This window comes from Octopus sinensis, linkage group LG15, assembly GCF_006345805.1.
Source record: "Octopus sinensis linkage group LG15, ASM634580v1, whole genome shotgun sequence".
NCBI lineage: Eukaryota > Metazoa > Mollusca > Cephalopoda > Octopoda > Octopodidae > Octopus > Octopus sinensis.
Window position 1 is genome coordinate 21,674,049 of NC_043011.1, and position 19,368 is coordinate 21,693,416.

At 34.2% G+C, this 19,368-nt stretch overlaps 1 protein-coding gene and 2 long non-coding RNA genes across 4 annotated transcripts; all 3 read right to left on the minus strand.

The window, feature by feature from the left end:
• Nucleotides 1–4,354: 4,354 nt before the first annotated feature.
• LOC118766228 lies at nt 4,355–5,043 on the minus strand. The gene is made up of 2 exons (XR_005002134.1): nt 4,941–5,043; nt 4,355–4,903 (listed from the first exon to the last, which is right to left on the minus strand). It is a non-coding gene; the product is annotated as an uncharacterized LOC118766228 (long non-coding RNA).
• Nucleotides 5,044–6,770: 1,727 nt separating this feature from the next.
• On the minus strand, nt 6,771–15,381 carry LOC115219628 (migration and invasion enhancer 1-like). Of its 2 annotated transcripts, XM_036509527.1 has the most exons (5): nt 15,321–15,357; nt 15,242–15,272; nt 9,040–9,140; nt 8,703–8,779; nt 6,771–7,133 (listed from the first exon to the last, which is right to left on the minus strand). In XM_036509527.1, exons 3-5 carry the CDS (start codon nt 9,113–9,115, stop codon nt 7,050–7,052), a joined length of 237 nt encoding a protein of 78 aa, XP_036365420.1. In that variant the 5' UTR covers nt 9,116–9,140; nt 15,242–15,272; nt 15,321–15,357; the 3' UTR covers nt 6,771–7,049. The 2 variants fall into 2 exon arrangements, with proteins under 2 accessions (XP_036365420.1, XP_029645637.1); XM_029789777.2 differs by having other exon boundaries at nt 15,242–15,381.
• A 77-nt stretch (nt 15,382–15,458) lies between these two features.
• On the minus strand, nt 15,459–18,937 carry LOC118766226. The gene is made up of 2 exons (XR_005002130.1): nt 18,721–18,937; nt 15,459–15,489 (listed from the first exon to the last, which is right to left on the minus strand). It is a non-coding gene; the product is annotated as an uncharacterized LOC118766226 (long non-coding RNA).
• Between the last annotated feature and the right edge of the window lie 431 nt (nt 18,938–19,368).

Genomic DNA, 19,368 nt, shown 5'->3' on the forward strand with positions numbered 1-19,368 from the left:
GTAATATGACTGAGTGATTATAGTAATTATTGTCTGCCTTCATGATGAGGTGTTCATTCACTTTACACCTGTAAACTTTTCTTTTCATCTCAGTTTCTTGTTTCCTATTTTCTATCCCTGTTCCCCTCTACTCTTTTCACTCACCTACTTTCTGCCCCTTTTTCCATTTCCTTCTTCCTTCTACACACTTCTGTCGCACACTTTTTGTCCCATGTCTTCATCTATCCCGACTTTGCTCTATTCACTTCACTCACCCAGTTTCTCTATTTTCTCTCTTTCTATGTCTCTGTCCCCTTTTTTTTTTCCTTTTCCCTTTTTCTTTGCTCCATAATCATTTAACATCCGTTGTCCATACTGGTATGGCTTGGATGGTTTAATCAGAGCTAGCAAGCTGGAGAGTTGCAAAAGGGTCCTGTCTGGATGGACCCTAAAAGACCATAGCTTACAAAGAAGCTATGATCTTTTAGAGGCCATCCAGTTGTTTTCACTCTTTGTCTTTCTATCTGTCTCTGTTTAACTAACTGTCTGCCTACCTATCTATCTTACCCTCTCTTTCTTCCTCTCTATCTCTCTTACATACACATATGTCCACATTCACACACAAATGTTATCCATTGTTTCTATCATAGTGAAAGAATGTCTGTCTAGCAATCTGTCTGTCTGTCCCCAAAAAGTCTCTCCCCCCTCTCTGTTCTATGCTTCTTTCTTTTTACTTAACCATTTTCACTGATACTCCTCCTCCTCCTCTTACTCTTTTCCAACTCCCTCCCCCCTTTATCCATGATATTCTCCCTTCCATATTTCCTTTTCCCATCCCTCCTCACAAATCTACACCTCTCTTCTCAGCTGTGTTATCTATTTTCTATTTATTCCTCTTTCCTCTCATTAGACTACTCAGCTCTAATACTCTTCTAACTCATCACAAATAAACTTTTTAACTAGCCACAGGAAGTTTATAGTCAAGGGTGAATTCTAAATCATTCAATGCCTTACTTTTGAAAATTCCATATGTAACAATCATGAAACTGAAAATGTTTATATTGACTTTTTAAACATTTTTCTTTTGGCTTTTTTACTGGTTATTTTTGGTTATGAAAATTCTGGTCTAAACATGTATCGACCAGAATCGGATAAATTTTGTGGAATAACCAGTGAAAAACTCAACAGAAAATTATTTATTTGAAAATAAAATTTAAAAAGTATTATATTGTGTCTGGTCGTTATTTCTTTTATTTCTCTAAACAATTTCTTGTTTTAAACTTTTCATCATCATATCATACATTCATTTATCATTGTTGGCATGAGTAAGATACATTTGTAAGTAGAATACCAGAGCCATAGAATTGAAAAGTTTGCTTCGCAGAGAGTCACAGAGTCCATGACCCAGTTTTTATTCCCAGTTGCAGCCATTTTTAGTATTTTGGTTCCAGTACTTTCTTTTAGTATTGGTTGTCACAACTCTAAATTATTTTTTTTCTAAATTTCTTAGCTGCTTGTCAGACACGAAAAGATTGAAATGAGAGGCATTTGTGTGTATTCCTAGGTACATTATCACAGTAATGTTAATACTTTCCAAATCAATATGATTTAACTAATTGGAATATTTTTCACTGAAGAGGTTTAATAACATATAAACATGCTCTTTGTATTCACTAGTTAACTTTAGAAAGCAAATCCTCTTCAGTCATCATTGTATACACCATTCAACAAATAGGGCTCCCTCTGACCCACACAAGGTTGACAAGCAAGCTTGTTAAATGCACAGTCATTCCAGCACCTATTCATATAAATATCAGGAGAAAAAAAATGATGGAAAAAATAAACATAAACAGCTTACTATAGCCTTTAATAATACTCACTCCTTTGCTGATTTTCTTACTCTTCACTGTCTTCTAACCTTGTACACATGTCATCCATATCCAGCCTAGATATGTGAGATCAAGCCTGTGTTGCTTCTATGAGCAAGATATTTTTCAGTCAATTTATGGCAATCTTGTTTCATTCAACAGTACAAAGATGCTCATGTTGATTAATCTTATCCTCCAGCCTTTCTAGATTTGGACAGCATACAATCAAGGAGTAACTTAATCAATGAATCAAATGTTATCATGTTGACTCTCACTGCTTCTGATGATCTGATCTTTCTTGGTTGTCCCAGTACAGCAAAATTTCTGCCTGAAAGACTAGCTTTTCCTTTTCAGTGATAGAATATAGTTCCATCTCTGAGCACCTATTTATTCTCTACAAAATTCAAATACGACCTACAATATAATCCTGTTCCAACATCTGAGATACTGCTGCTGCTGTTGTTGTTGTTAAGCAACAAGACGGGTATGGGTGATTAGGTGATGGTCTAGGACTTAGGAGCGGGAGACCCCAGACCTTGGAAAAAACAAATTTGGGTCGTCTTGTTGTAGTCGAGGGCTCTTCGTTGAAGCCCAACACCACTGGGAGGTGGCCCTCGAAGTCGCTGAAAATGGAGATCTCCAGGTCCAAATTCTTAGGCGGCTGCTGCTGCTATAAGCTCAAATATCCTAACTTCATCCAAAAGAAAGCTATTCAACATATTATCTCTGGCTCTCAAACACACTGTCTTATCATTGTACCTCTTCCATCACTGTTACAATGATCTCTTCTCCTCTGAGGTAGCTCGTTGCATGCCACTTCAACATGTATGCACACATGAATTACTATTTCCAATCCTTTTTTTTTTACCTATTACAAACATCAACTGTACTAATCTCATAGATCTGTGTGGTCATGAGCTCTACTACTACGTCTTCAATAAGCCGTTACAAAAAAGTACACAGATACGAAAAGAAAAGGAGCAATATCTGTTATACAGATGATGCAGTCCTCATAGCAAGGTCAGTGAAATATTTAGAAATATTTGTTACAGCTGTTAATGAAAGCAAAACAAAGACAATGATAAATGTCAAAGTATCACCAATTTAAAACATGAAACTTAGTAAAGCAATCTTGAAACAAGTTGACAGCGTTAACCTTTCTGTTACCATATCTCTGCTAAATATGCTGCTTTTGTTTCAATTTATTTGAAAATAATAGAGAATTTAGTAAAACAATTTTGTCATTAGTAAGCTTATGTTTGGACACAAATTGATATGAAATTCTGATGAAAGGTTTTTAGATAATTTTAAAACAATTTGGTGAAGGAAGCTGTACCAAAGAGTTGAAGATTTGGAACTCATCATTACACCAGACAGGAAAAATATTTTAAAAAATTGTGTAAAGGATTGGGCTGGCCAAGGTTGTTTTTTGTGAGATCTCATATATTGTCAAATAAATATCTATTAATAAAACTGAGGAAAAGAGTCGTAAGGGTATACATAAAAATCATCCTTATATAAACAAACAAGTGCAAATTCTTAGCAATACTACAGAGTTATAGCTTCTTATAGCTATCCTATATAGTGTTAACAAATGCTGAAGCTCATAGATGAACAAAAAATCTTTTTAACATGATGCAACAGTCCAAGTTCATTGAACATGATATTAGAAGAGAAAGCATTGAACAGAGAAAAGAGTTCTGTGATCACCAATACCTGTATGTATGGCACATGAAGAGAAGAGTAAGAGTGACCATATGTTCTAAGTTGATATAATATACAGTGTAAACAGTCAAGCATTATCATCTTTCCAAATCCTGCTGCATTTCACACAGGAATTTTCGTCCTTCAAAGTCATAAGTCTACTTTTTGTTTTTGGTTGCAAGTTATGGTCAGAAAATTTTACTTGTATGGTTGAAAATATAGTAAGTGTCAGAGTGTATTGATAAGCTTGTAGCAAATAGTCATGATTTAATTCTTGTTGTTGTTTAATACCAGTTTAGCCCTGATTGAGTGAAGGGATATAAAGCATGACTATCTTGTCTTTTTTCTCCAGAAATTGTGAATTTTATTATTCAGTATATCTGTTAGGATTATCAACATCATCATCATCAATATCATCATCAATTAATATCATTTGGATGAAAATGTTTGACGAAGATGTTTGATGAAAATATTTGATGAAAATGTTTCATAAAAATGTTTTATGAAAATATCTCATAAAAATGTTTGATGAAAATGTCTGACGAAAATGTTTGATGAAAATGTTTGATGAAAATGTCTGATGAAAATGTCTGATGAAAATATTTGATGAAAATGTTTGACGAAAATGTTTAATAAAAATGTTTTATGAAAATAACTGATGAAAATGAAATAGAAACATGAAAACTGCACACCCATCCTATCCATGATAATATTGAATAATTGATGTATAATATGAAAATTAGAAGTAAAATAAGAAGTCACAAAACTATACGATTCAGAAAAAAAAACACAGACACATTACAGTAATTTAATTTTTAAATTTAATCTCCATATAATTCATTTTTCAGTCAAGTTTCTTACTGGTTACTCCTCAGAATTTATCCAACACTAGTCGAACAGGTTTAAACCAGCATCTTCATAGCGAGAAATAACTAGTAAGAAAACTAAATGAAAAGTTTAAAACAAAACAGTGAACAAGATTTTTAGTTTAACAACTGTTACACAGAATTTTATAAGTAAAAATATAAAACTTAAAATATAGTCTTGACTATCATTTTTTAGTGCCTTGGTAAACAAGAGAAAAATCTAGAAAAAATAAACCAGTGAGACAGATAGCAGAAGCATAGAAAGTTGGGAGTGATTGAAACAGAAGCCTAGAAAGCATTGGGAAGGGAGGAAGGCAAAGGAGAATGAAGAAAGAAAAGAACAAGGTAAAAAAATATAGAATATAGAAAAAAAGTCAGTTAATACCTGATCATGTAAATATATCTTATAATTCAAAATGTTATATATTTCTATGGTCAGCAGTGAAAAACAGCATGTTGAATGCAATAAAAATTCATGGTCTCCGTCTGAACTTGAAGGATTTCTTAAAGTTCCAACATTGACAATTTTAGTAAACATACTGGTAGTTACATGGAACTAAAGATGGCACCTACCCAACATGTCTATATATATATATATATATATATGAAATACACACACACATATATATATATATAAAACACACAAATAGATATATATATAAATAAAATACACACACATATATATATATAAAACACACAAATAGATATATATATAAATAAAATACACACACATATATATATATATAAATAAAATACACACACATATATATATATATAAATAAGATACACATGCACACACACATATATATATATACATGTATATATATCATATATACATACATATAATACATATATGTTTATAAGTATATATATATATATATATATATATATATATATATATATATATATATATACATACATATAATACATATGTTTATAAGTATATATATATATACATACATATATATACATACATATATATATATATATATAATATATATATACATACATACATACATGCATATAATATATACATGTATATAAGTATGTATATATACATATATATATATATACATACATACATATAATATATACATGTATATAAGTATGTATATATACATACATTATATATATATATATATATATATATATATATATCACACATGTGTGTGTGTATAATATATATATACATATAGAATACATACCATATATATACATAAATACATACATACATAAGGATATATATACATACACATACACACTCACACACACACACACACACACACATATATATATATATAGGAATACATACAAATACATGCACATCTCGTACAGTTTATAACATACACACATAAACACACTCACATATAGATATATTCATATATATATATATATATATATATAGTAATTATCTTACATTTGGGTATACACCTTGTTGCATGCTGTTTAAAGCCTGTCCACATTATCTGGCTACCTGATGTCAACAACAGTATGGAGGTATATTTCATTGGATTTACTTTAGGAATTCCTTTGTTTCCATAGACTATATATTAAAAATATGTGTGAAACAGAAAGTGGAACTTATGGGATTCTTTATTCAGGACCACTACAACCATTTTGATCAATCATACACTGGAACCTTACAGGTGAGATTCTGCATCACTGGTATAGGTGCATCTCATCAGGTTTCTTTTCAAAAAGTACCTCATTTTTTTACTTGCTGTTTCATTCGTGTTGATAACAATAAATTTTCATTACTGTAGCATACTCTCCATCTCTATAAGGAACTGAGATATAATGACAGAACCCTTCTCATACAAGTATAAAAGAATAAGGAACCAAACAAAACTAATAAAATAAAATCAGATAAAATGTAATACATCAATAAGAAGACACAATTAAGTAAAAACATAGAATATACATGTGATCAGAATAGAAGGTAACCAGTGCATGATCGGTCAAAATGATTGTAGTGATTCTGAATAAAGCGTCTTGTGAATTCTAATTTCTTTCTCTCACATTTTTTCATACATACATACATGCATATATATATATATACACACACACACACATATATATATACATACATATATATACACACATATATACATACACCCACACTCACACACCTAGATACATACACCCACTCACACACCTATACGTACACACACTCACACACATACGTACACACACTCACAGACCTATACATACACACACTCACAGACCTATACATACACACACTCAGACCTATACATACACACACTCACAGACCTATACGTACACACACACACACCTATACATACACACACACTCACACCTATACATACACACACACACACACCTAAATATATACACACACACACACCTATATATACATACACACGCACACCTATATATACCCACACACACCTATATATACATACACACACCTATATATACATACACACACCTATATATATATATACTTACATTATATGTGTGTTTGTGCCATGAGAATTTAGAAAGAAGTACGATAGTCAAGACCTCTAGCATATATTAATTTAGTATATTAGTTTCGGAAGAAAGAATCAAATTTAATCTCAGAGTTTAAAGTGTAACATAATTGCAGCAGTTTCTAGTAAACAAATCAGAATTATAGAATTGTGCACCTGGAATTAGATCGCTCAACTACAGGGGGTTTCTTGCCATCTTGCACATCATGTAACAAAGCCACAACCTGTTAAAAAAGAATGTAAATGCTAATTCAGAAATTAAAATAATTAAAAGTTTAAATACTGAAATTTTAGTACAAGGCCAGCAATTTTGGAGGTACTTATATCAACCCCATTCCTCAACTGGTTCTTATTTTATCAACCTTGAAGAATGAAAGGCGAAATTGACCCTGGTAGAATTTTAACAAAGAAGATAAAGACAGAAGAAATGCTACTAAGCATACAAACAATTCTTATTTCTTTACAGCCCACAAGGGGCTAAACATAGAGGGGACAAACAAGGACAGACAAACAGATTAAGTCGATTACATCGATCCCAGTGCATAACTGGTATTTAATTTATCGACCCCGAAAGGATGAAAGGCAAAGTCGACCTCAGCGAAATTTGAACTCAGATGAAATACCGCTTAGCATTTCGCCCAGCGTGCTAACGTTTCTGCCAGTTCGCCGCCTTAAGCATGCAAACAATTCTGCCATCTCACCACCTTACATTATCATAGCATATTAAGAATTCTTTTAATTGGTACTTCAATAAGGCTACATCTGATTGAGTGAGTCACTAAGATACCAACTCGCAAATCCACAACTTAGATGTTGACATTGGTATTTCATTGCATGAATAACAAAGGTACTTATGTTTTAATGGACTAGCTCACTATCATAAGCAACACAAGTAATTTATAATTAGCAAATTATATCAGCTTTGAGTACTGAGGCTAAATTCTCCAAAGAAGTCAGAAAATATAACAAACAGATCCAGTGTAAACTCTGGTGAAACTCGACATGAATAAAATCCTCAGTAACATCAGCATTGTTAACAGATTTTAGAAATAATTTCTCTTACCAATTCTTCTAAAATGGAAATTAACCAGAAAATATGGAGCATCAAATATGGATATTTTTCATTTTAAACAATACAGTTCATTTGCAGGTGGGAATATTTCTTTTTAACAGTTCAAAGATTATCTTCATGTCAAGATAAATTGTCTATATCTTGTATCTACATAGAAGTCTTATTTATTAAAATGTGCAATTAATTTTATAGGTTTTATAGGTGCAGAAGTGGTTGTGTGGTTTAGAAGCTTACTTCCCATTCATGTGGTCTCAGGTTCAGTCCCACTGTACAACATCTTGGGTACGTTCTTCCATTATAGCCCCAGACAAACCAAAGCCCGAGTTTGGTAATCAGAAACTGAATGTGTGTGTGCATGTGTGTGTGTGCATGCTGTTCTCATCCATACACATCACGTGACCATACCAATGCATTTGTCTCTCTTGTACACCACATCTGATGCCTCTTACATCCAGTTTTTCCCTCAAGACACATATGCTTTGTCACTCATGCACACTGACATTGCACATCTAGCAAAGCATACTAGCTTCATTTCTTTCAAGCCTTCGCATATCCTCTGTGGTCATAGCCCACAGGCAACATACCATCTGCCTTTCATTCTGAGGGAGAAGCCCTTTGTTACCTTCAGAGGTGAGTTGTTTCATCCATGTCTAACAGTAAAAAAATTATTATACTCAAAACCAGATATAATAAAAGTCTAAATGAAATGAGAAATACTGACCGTTTCAGATTCGGGGTAACAACAACTCTCAAGATGAGAGAAAACCAATTTTCCATTGATACTAATTTCAAAGGCACCTAAAATTTAAAGAATTCCAATTAAAGATGTTTACACATAATATATTGAATCAAAGAGCTTTCTTAATAAATATTATTAGGTAATAATTTAAGAAAACCTTTGAAAACAATTTTGATTCCAGTAAAGTTAAATAAATGTACAAGAAAAATATTACATTGAAGAACCCACAATTCTAATGAAAGAAAAACAATAAATTTTTTCAGTATTTTAGTTACAAAATATTTGTGTTGCATGACAGAATGAAAAAAATATATCATACCACGTTTCTTGCTAACAGTATCCATTACTCTGGCTTCAGGAAACTCTCTGTAAATGGCTTTACGAAGTGATTCCATCCGTTTCCAACCCCCTCAGGATTGGCTATAAGACAAAATCAAATATACTGTCTTAGAATAACTGTAACAGGTTAATGAGGAATATAGCTAGAGAAGATATGAATTAAAAAATTGAGATGTCATTTTAGTCTCGAAGTGGAAAAGGAAATAATGATAAATGTTTTCTTTATATTCACTGCTCCTACTTAGTATACATTTTTATCATCATCATCAACTTTTAACATCCATTTTCCATGCTAGCATGTGTTGGCTGTCTTGACAGGAAATGGCATGGCCAGGGGATGCACCAGGTTCCATAGTCTGTTTTGGATAGATTTCTATGGCTGGATCTTCTTCCTAATGCCAACCATTTTACAGACTGTACTGGGTGCTTTTTATGTGGCACCAGCACCAGTGCATTTTATGTGGCACCATGACTAGTGTGTTTTACATGGCAACAGTATCAGTGCTTTTTATGAGGCACCAGCACACACACCGATGCTTTTTACAGGACACCTTGGTTTTAAGATCTCAATTCTGCTGTGGTGAGTGGGTCTTCCTAGGTAACAGCAATGCACCACATATCTCAGTCCAGCATTTTGAAATCAGCCTTCAATACTTTGTCCCATGTCTTCTTGGGTTATCCTCTTCCACAACTTCTCTTCACTTTAAGTGATTGGCATTTTTTTATGCAACCATCTTTTTTATAAATAATACAAACATCTATATCAAAAAAAATTTTTTACCACTTTAACAAACATCACAAACACATATGATTTGATCTTCTCAAACTAAATACAATCAGAATTTTACATACAGAAACTATACAGAAGCCCATCATATATATATAACCAGTAATCTTTAATGGGCTTCTTAGTTGGATTTAATAATCCTCTCTATTATAGGCACAAAGCCTGAAATTTTCTGAGGAGGCTAGTTGATTTCATTGACTCCAATATTTGACTGGTACTTAATTTATTTACCCTGAAAGGATGAAAGACAAAGTCAACCTCAATGGAATTTGAACTCAAAATGTAATGTGTCAGAAGAAATGCTGCAAAGAGATGCTAATAATTCTACCAGTCCACTGCCCAAGTTAAATTTAACAAGACAATATTAATTGATTTTCTTTTTCTTCTGTTCTTTTACTTTTCTTTTATATTGTGTTTTCATTGAGAAACAATCACCCCTTTAATTTCCTTTCACATATTTTCCAGAAAAGTTCACATCACACAATATTTTACAGAAAAGTTCACATCACACAATTACCAAGAAAATATTTTAAAAAGCAAAGTTATAGAGAGATAATTACATCAATTTTGATAAATATATAATTACAAAATATCATTCATCAGAAATTATTTTTCACAATAATTTAGCATAGGGATTTAATCTTTTATTTCAGTTATTGTTTTGATAAATTTCTAAAAGTTTCCTTTAAGTATTCTTTCAAATAATTCAAAGTTAAGTAATTCTATGATTTATCTACCTTGTTCTTGTTGACCCAGAAGTTAAAACACGATCTCTTAAGAATTATTTTTGTTTTCCTATTAATTTATAAAAGGTTAAGTGAAAATAACTGCTGAGCCCCAAAACAATAAATGTAGACACTAGCACATTTGAAGTTTCTTTCTTTTATTTTCTATCAGGAGGGAAGGCAGTGCCCATGACCCATTACAGGGCTTCTTAGATTGGTTTAGGTATCCTCAAACCAGGGAAATTTAGCCCAAGCGATTGCAATAGAGTAGTCACTGCTACAGGTACTTCAGGTACCAGATAGTGGTGTTAAACTAGGCAACTAAGTCTACAACCTGTGGCAGGATTTGAACTCAAAACACAAAGTGCTACTCTGATGCCTCGGATTAGCATCTACACTGCCACCTCACTGCCTAGGATTAGTAATTTTTAATTGACCCCAAAAGGATGGAAGGCAGATTTGACCTTGGTGAGATTTGAACTCAGAGTGTAGAGTCAGAACAAATACTGCAAAGCATTGTCTGATGCTCTAACAATGAATTAATGAGCTAAGAACTCTTAAATTAACAATAGGAACAAATCCTTATGTACAAGACTAACTCCAGTTAAAACAAATAAAGGAGTTAACAGCATTCCATATTTCATTTTAATCAATTAAAATTAAATAAGAAATCCTAGAGGAAGTTAGTTTACAGAATATTACTAGGATAAATGTTACACTATGGAAATTTTTTATATTTCTTTTTTTATATATATTTTCCTAGCATGAATGTTTAAAAGAATAAAGAATAACGACCTCCTTCAGTCCCCTCCAAGGCACAAGTCTGATGGTGGTGGTGGTGATTGGATAATGAAAAGTGTATTTTTTTTCTAAATGAACTAAGATTTTTATATCATCTATCACTTAATGCATGTGCATAAGTGCAACTCTGTGAAATATTCACACTTATTCACGTGGCAGATATATACAATTTAACTAAAGGTTGCATCATATATATGGGAATTTTTTTGCTTTTGCGAAAAAGGGAAAAATAAAAGTGAATATCTACTTTATGAGTGCTTTATATTAAGTCTATAAAATTGTGCATAAAGTATGTAAAGTGTACATATAAAGCACATTAAGTAATCATTGTATTCCAGTTGCTCTCACTTTTCAATGAGTAGCAGATGAGTGACTGTCTTTCCATACAGACACAACATAAGCTACGCTTCCAGGTTTTTTGGAAAAAGTTCTCAGAAATAATCCAATAGGTTTACTATTAATTCCGCGAAATATTCACAGGTCCTGCTCGTATTAATTAATTTTCTGCTCAGCAGTATGTTTTCTTACTGCTTAGCAGCATTTCAACTTACTTTACATTCAGTTCAAATACCACAAAGATTGACTTAGCCTTTCATCCTTTCACAGTTAATAAAATAAGTACCAGTTGACAACTAGGGGTGATATAACTGACTTACCCTCTCTCTCAAAATTGCAGGCTTTGTGCCAAAATTTGAAACCAATATTAATTTACTAAATGAGACTAAAGTTTTTAACAATCTGGATTATTAAAATCTTTTAACAAACAATACATAAACTCAAAGGGGCATAACTGCAGGTTGGCATGTCCCACCACCAGCTTTGTTTCTACAGAACTTACTGAATATTTTTTTACTTTTCATCTTCTATTTGTTTCGGTCATTGGGCTGTGGCCATGCTGGGGCACAACCTTGAAGGGTTTAGTTGAACAAACTGATACCAGAACTTGATTGTTTAAGCCTGATGTCTATTCTATTGGACTGTTTTTGGCAAACTGCTCTAAGTTATGGGAACATAAACAAACCAACAAGGATTGTCAATCAGTGATGGTAGGGGGATAAACACACACACACACAAATATTTTTGAAGGTGTTGATGACAATTCTTTTATTCTTTCATTGTAATGGGACAGTAGCCATGCTTGGGCACTGCCTTAAAGGGGTTACTTAAACAAATCAACCCCAGTACTTGTTTCTTTTTGAAGCTGAAACCTATTTTATTGGTCACTTTTGCTGAACTGCAAGGTTGTAGGGATGTAAAAAAACCAACACTGGTTATCAACCAGTGTAGGGACAAATACAAATTTGTTCAGCATGCCCCAGCATGGCCATAGTCAAATTACTAAAAGAACAAAAGAACATGAAGCAACCTTTAGATAAATTGCATATATCTGCCACATAAATAAGCTTGAATATTTCATGGAATTGCACTCATGCGCATGTGTTAAGTGATAGGTTATAAAAAAACCTACAGTTCTATATTTAAAAGATGAGGAATTATGTACATTATTTACAATATTTACAATTGATGGATATTTGTCCTCATCTTGTTTGTTGTTAACACATTTCAGCTGATATACCCTCCAGACTTCATCAGGTGTCTTGAGAAAATTTAGAACCTGGGTTCTCATTCCTAAGGTATTTTCGATGTTGTTGTTGTTGTTAATATTATTATTATTATTATTATTATTATTATTATTATTATTATTATTCAGGTCACTGCCTGGAATTGAACTCGGAATCTTGGGGTTAGTAGCCTGCACTCCTAACCACTATGAAAAATACCTTAGGAATGAGAACCCAGGTTTGAAATTTCCCCAAGACACCTGATAAAGGTTGGAGGGTATATCATCCGAGATATGTTAACAACAAAGATGAGGACAAATATCCATCAATTGTAAATAATGTAAATGATAAAAAACTTAGTTCAATTAAAAAAAAATACATTTTTCACTATCCAATCACCACCACCACCACCACCACCATCATATCTCTCTCTCTCTCTCTCTCTCTCTCTCTCTCTCTCTCTCTCTCTCTGCCCGTTTTTTAACCTCACCATCAGAACATCACCCCTCTGCTAAAATTATATTTTTAACTCTCCTTCTCTACCTTCAACTAACTTTTTAACCATGTAATAAATATTACATTCTCCCTACATCATGTCCTGGACTCTTCTCTCTCCCACTTTTTTCTTCTTTCTATCTCACTCTTCACTGTATCCTCTTTTTCTCTCTCCTTTTTCTATCTCCTCTCTTTCCCTTCAACTAATCACGTGAAAGCATTACAATTACATTCCCTCTGCCACGTTTCATGGACCTTTCTCTCTCCCTCTTTTCTTTCTTTTTTCCCTCTAATCACGTGAAAGTGTTACCAACAGGCTAAGTAATGCAATGTCAAACAGAATTATTAACATTAAGATTAACATCAAGTTGAAAGGCATAATAAAGAAATGGAAACTATTATTACTGAATGCTTTATAGTAAAAGGCTAAACACAAACTAAGCATTTTTTTTTCTCTTCCAATGGCATCATCATCATCATTTAACATCTGTTTTCCATACTAGCATGAGTTTGACGGTTTGACCGGAGATGGTAATCCAGAGAGCTACACCAGGCTCCAGCCTGTTTTGGCTTGGTTTCTACAGCTGGATGCCCTTCCTAATGCCAACCACTTGATGAAGTATACTGAGTGTCTTTTACGTGTAACCAACACATGCGCCTTTAATGTGTCACTGGCACAGGTGCCTTTTACATGTCACTGGCACAGATGCCTTTCATGCATCACCAGCACTGATCATGACCACAATTTCACTTAGCTTGACATGTCTTCTCACGCACAGCAATTTGCCAGAAGGCTTGATCGATTGTCCTTACCTCCATGAGACCCAACATCCAAAGATCACTTTTCCCCATCTCATCCCACGTTTTCCTGGGTTTACCTCTTCCACAGGTTCCTTTCACAATTAGAGATCAGCACTTCTTTATGCAGCTGTCCATACACATCAGATAACCATACCAGCACAGTCTTCTCTCTTGCACACTACATCTGATGTATCTGATACCCAATTTTTCTCCTAAGACACTTATACTCTGTCACACATGCACACATTGCACATCCAGTAGAACATGCTAGCTTCATTTATTTCAAGCCTTTGCAGGTCCTCTGCAACATAGCTGTTTGCACACAGGCATCATACAATCTGCTTTTCACTCTGAGGGAGAAACCCCGTTGTTACCAACAACAGTAGCTCTCTGAACTTTGCCCAGCCCATTCATATTCTAGTAGCTACACTCTTAGAGCATCCTCTTCCACTGCTAAGTAACCTAGGTAACAGAAGCTATCTACTACTTCTAAGTATCTCTCCAGGCATTTGATGAAGTCTATTTTCTGTACATTCCAAGTGTTTATTGTACCTGCACATCTGCCACACATAAAGACTATTTTCTCTGTTAACCTTCCTCTTATGTGTCCATAGGTTGCACCAGGTACACCTTAGGGAGTTTTTACCCACACCTTTTCTCCCTGAAAGATTTGTGATTTGTCTGTTTTTCTACTTATTAAGACTTTGGTCTTTGCCAAATTAACTCTAAATCCTTTTGAATATAGACCTTCCTTTTTCACCTGAAATTTCTTCTCCAATTTCATGTTGATAATAAATACAAAGACACACACATACATATGTATATGATTGGCTTCTTTCAGTTTTTGCCAATTAAATTCATTCACAAGATTTCAGCTGACCTGGAGCTATAGAAGCCAAGGTTCCACACAGTGGGACTGAACCCAAGACCAAGTAAGTGAGAAGCAAACTTCTTATCACATAATCACATCTGTCAGTATTATTTTTTTAAGAAATATATGACAATACTCACCAGTATTCAATTTCCACACGAAGGTGTTTCTCTGACATAGAAGATCTTTCTCGTTGTGACACAGAAGATCTTTCTGGTTGTGACACAGAAGATTTTTCTGTTCGTGACGCAGAAGATTTTTCTGTTTGTGACACAGAAGATTTTTCTGTTTGTGACACGGAAGATTTGTCTGTGCCATCAAATGTTGAGCATGAGCTTCTATGTTCTGACATTTTTGCTGGAGGTAAATCAAATAACACTTTGCTGATCTGAAGAAATGTTGTAACATTAAATAAGAAAAAAGGAATTGTGAAATGAAAAACTTTAGTATTGAATATTAAAATTAATAAAAAAAAATTAAAGGTGAAGTTTTGCAAAAAAGTACCCAACCAGTAACTTTTTTTCCCCCCTAAAATTCCATCATATTTGTTTTGAACATCAGAGATTATAATTCTTTTAAAAGAATTCCTTTCTTTCATTTCAACTTTTTCATTTTTGTTACAGTGTACTATTGGCTATAAGTTTTCAGCATACCAACACAAATATGCCACCCATTAAAACTTTCCAGAAAATGTATATCTCTTTTCTGTTGTGTCTGGGGAGAGTCATTTCCTTTTTGTGCCTTATAATGTAACACACTCACCGGTAAAATTCCACTTCTTTCTTATTTTTATTTCCCTAAAATTTTTGTTGCTTCTTGCAACCTTTCAATAGTCTTGACTATTGAAAGACTGTTGAAAAAGTTGCAAGACGCAACAAAAATTTTAGGGAAATAAAAGTAAGAAAGAAGTGGAAATTTTACCGGTGAGTGTGTTACATTATAAGGCACAAAAAGAAAATGACTCTCCCCAGACACAACAGAATATGCTTCAACACACAAACTCATATAAAGAATCTTGCAAACCAAATCCAAAAACGAAATATATCTCTTTCATAAAATTTTCTACAAATGTTCTTCAGATGGTGTTGATTGTGATTATAACAGAATTTATTGCAAAAAATTTTTCAGGGTGGGTGGAGTTTCACAAAATTCACAAGAGTCAACTTTATTTCCTTATAACTTTCAGAAAAATGTGTATTATTAATGAAATTTTCTGCAAATGCATTTAAGATGGATGGTGTAGATTATAATTATATCAGAATTTAATGTTAAAAAAAAAAACGAAAAAAAGTGGATCTGCACACAGACACCCTGATACACATCAGAATTTATTTTTAAATTTCAAGTTTCATTTTGTTGATACAGATATAATGTGCATCAACAGGCATGTGTATGCATCCACTAATCTTTTATCTTTTACTTGCTTCAGTCATTAGACCATGGCCATACTGGAGCACTATCTCAAAGAATTTTTAATCAAATGAACCGACTCAACCCAGTTCTTACTTTTAAATCTGATAATTACTCTATTGGTCTCTTTTGCCAAGCTGCTAAGTTATAGGGACACAAACACAGCAACACTAGTTGTCTAGCAGTGATGGGAGACAAACACAGGCACAAACACACACACACACACACACACGTATATATATATGACAGACTTGTTTCAGTTTCCGTCAATCAAATCTACTCACAAGGCTTTGCTCCAGAGGCTTTAGTAGAAAACACTTGCCAAGGTTCCATGCAGTGGGACTGAACCCAAGACAATGTGGTTGGAAAGCAATCTTTTTATTTCTTTATTGCCCACAAGGGGGCTAAACATAGAAGGGACAAACAAGGACAGACAAAGGGTTTAAATCGATTACATCGACCCCAGTGCATAACTGGTACTTAATTTATCAACTCCGAAAGGATGAAAGGCAAAGTCGACCTCAGTGGAATTTGAACTCAGAACATAACAGTAGATGAAATACCGCTAAGCATTTCGCCCACACAGCCACACCTGTGCCTATGGCCTTGTACTCAGGGTCGTTTTTAAGCCAATTAGACATCGTTTAACGTCACTCTCTCTCTCTTTGGGAGAGGCACAAGCACCTACACGCACATATACACACACGGCAGTAACTTCCGCCTGCCGAATTCAATCACAAAGCTTCAGTCGGCTCGGGGCTATAGCAGAAGACACCTACCCAAAGTGCCACGCAGTGGGACTGAACCCGAAACCATATAGCTAGGAAGCAAGCTCCCTAACCACACAGCCATGCCCACTGGGCCACCCACCAAGATAGGGCTCTGCACATGTGCTCAAGTAGAGGACACTATGATGGATTTTTAGCATATCATTGTAGCTAATGGTGGAGCCTCAAGCCTTCAATGCTTTTTGGCAGGGACTGGTGTGGTACACGTATCACTTCAAAATCTGAAGGTTACCCTCACTTGCTCTGCTCCTCCTGTATGCTTTTTTGCTTTGTTTTGTTATGCTGACATGATTGTAATCTACTCTACATGAAAGGCATTTATAGAAAATATTAAAAAATATCAATTTTTCAGAAAGCTATGGGGAAACAAAATCGGTAGTGAGGACACATTTGTATAGGTATGCCAACTTTCGGTAAAATTACAAATTAACACCCGCACGATTTTCACTAAGAAAAAAAAAAAAAACTCGGATTTTTTGCGTAGAATCAAGTACCCTGACCTCGTAATATGCTGTAAATCCCATATTTGGGTTCGGGAAGGGTGGGGGTGGGGTGGGGTGGGGTGGGGGCTTGATTTTTTTTTTTTTTTTGTGTGTGAAAATTCCGGGGGGGACCCACCCCCTCCGGACCAATTCCCAACCAAAATATGGGATTTGCAGCATATTAGGAGGTCAGGGTACTTGATTCCACGCAAAAAATCCGAGTTTTTTTTTTTTTTTTTTAGTGAAAATCGTGCGGGTGTTAATCTGTAATTTTACCCAACTTTCCCTCTCTCTCTCTCTCTCTCACACACACACACAAATTGTTTCTGAACTCTATTTTAAACGAAGTAAATTACGATTCTACAAAATAAACAAATAAATAAAAAAAACTCGCAAATCCAAATCAATCATAATAACTGATGGCGTTGCCGTATTGGACTGCCATACTGATGGATTGAAATAGATATTAACTAAGTTTCTCATTTAGGTACAAGGCCAACAATTTTGAGGTTAGAGGTTAGTCGACCACAATAATCGACTTGTACTTTTATATATTTTATCGATTCCGAAGAGAAGACGAAAGACAAAATCCGAACTTCGGCCAGTTCGGATCTCCCTGTCTCTCATTGAATCTTGCTCCTCTCTTTTGAATTTTAATACCACTCGGGTCCCCAACTCTTTCTAAATATACGGAGACTACATCGTATTTTGCGTATAAGCTGGGATAACTTTTACTATATTGGCTTTCTCTGCCATTGCTCGATGTTTTCCTTGGAGTCGTTAAAGAAATAAAAGTAGCCACATGACTGTAGACTATGGTTGGTGTGACATGAAAAGTTTTGAAATAACTTGGGATTTAAAAAAAGAAAAAAGTATAATACATAAATGAAAAAGGTAATCATTCAGAAATATGAAAAAATAAAAATTAGACGCGTTTACCTTACGATATTTGGTTAATGATTAAATGTTATACTTGAATTTGGTGTTACACAAACAAAAACTAGTTTCAGCCTGCAGGGCGTTCAGAGACAGAATTTTGTTTGATTCTTCGTGCGGCGTCTCGCTTGTTTTGTTTGCAAAGGTGAAGTAGGAGGAGGAGGAGAGGAGGAGAATGAGGTCGGATGGGGGGGGTCCTTTTTTTTTTTTTTTTCTCTTTTATTTATTTTAAGTCATTTCAATGTGGTCATGCCCCTAGCACTGCTTTGAAGAATCTTAGTCGTACGAATCGACCCCCAGTACTTACCTTTTTTTTTTTTTTTTCAAGTCTGGTATTTATTCTATCGTTTCCTTTTGCCGATCCGCTGTGTTAAAGGAACGTAAGCACACCAAAACTAGCTGTCAAGCAGTGAATGGGGGACAAGAACAGACACAAAAACACACACAGACGCACAGACACACACACACACAGACACACACACACACACACACACACACACACACACAGATACACACACACACACAAATACACACGCACACATACATGTACATATAGTTTTTGAGGTCGTTTGTATGAATTTAGAAAAAGATGCATAGCTCATCAAAAAGCTGTATTTGAAAACAAATTAGTACAAATAATCTAGAGAATGC

Excerpts from the sequence above, each read along its gene's own strand:
- LOC115219628 (XM_029789777.2), bottom strand. The coding sequence starts at position 9,115 with ATGGAATCACTTCGTAAAGCCATTTACAGAGAGTTTCCTGAAGCCAGA. Across the intron at positions 8,780-9,039 it reads TACTGTTAGCAAGAAACGTG|GTGCCTTTGAAATTAGTATC; the intron begins GTATGATATATT and ends TTTAAATTTTAG. Across the intron at positions 7,134-8,702 it reads GTTACCCCGAATCTGAAACG|GTTGTGGCTTTGTTACATGA; the intron begins GTCAGTATTTCT and ends CTTTTTTAACAG.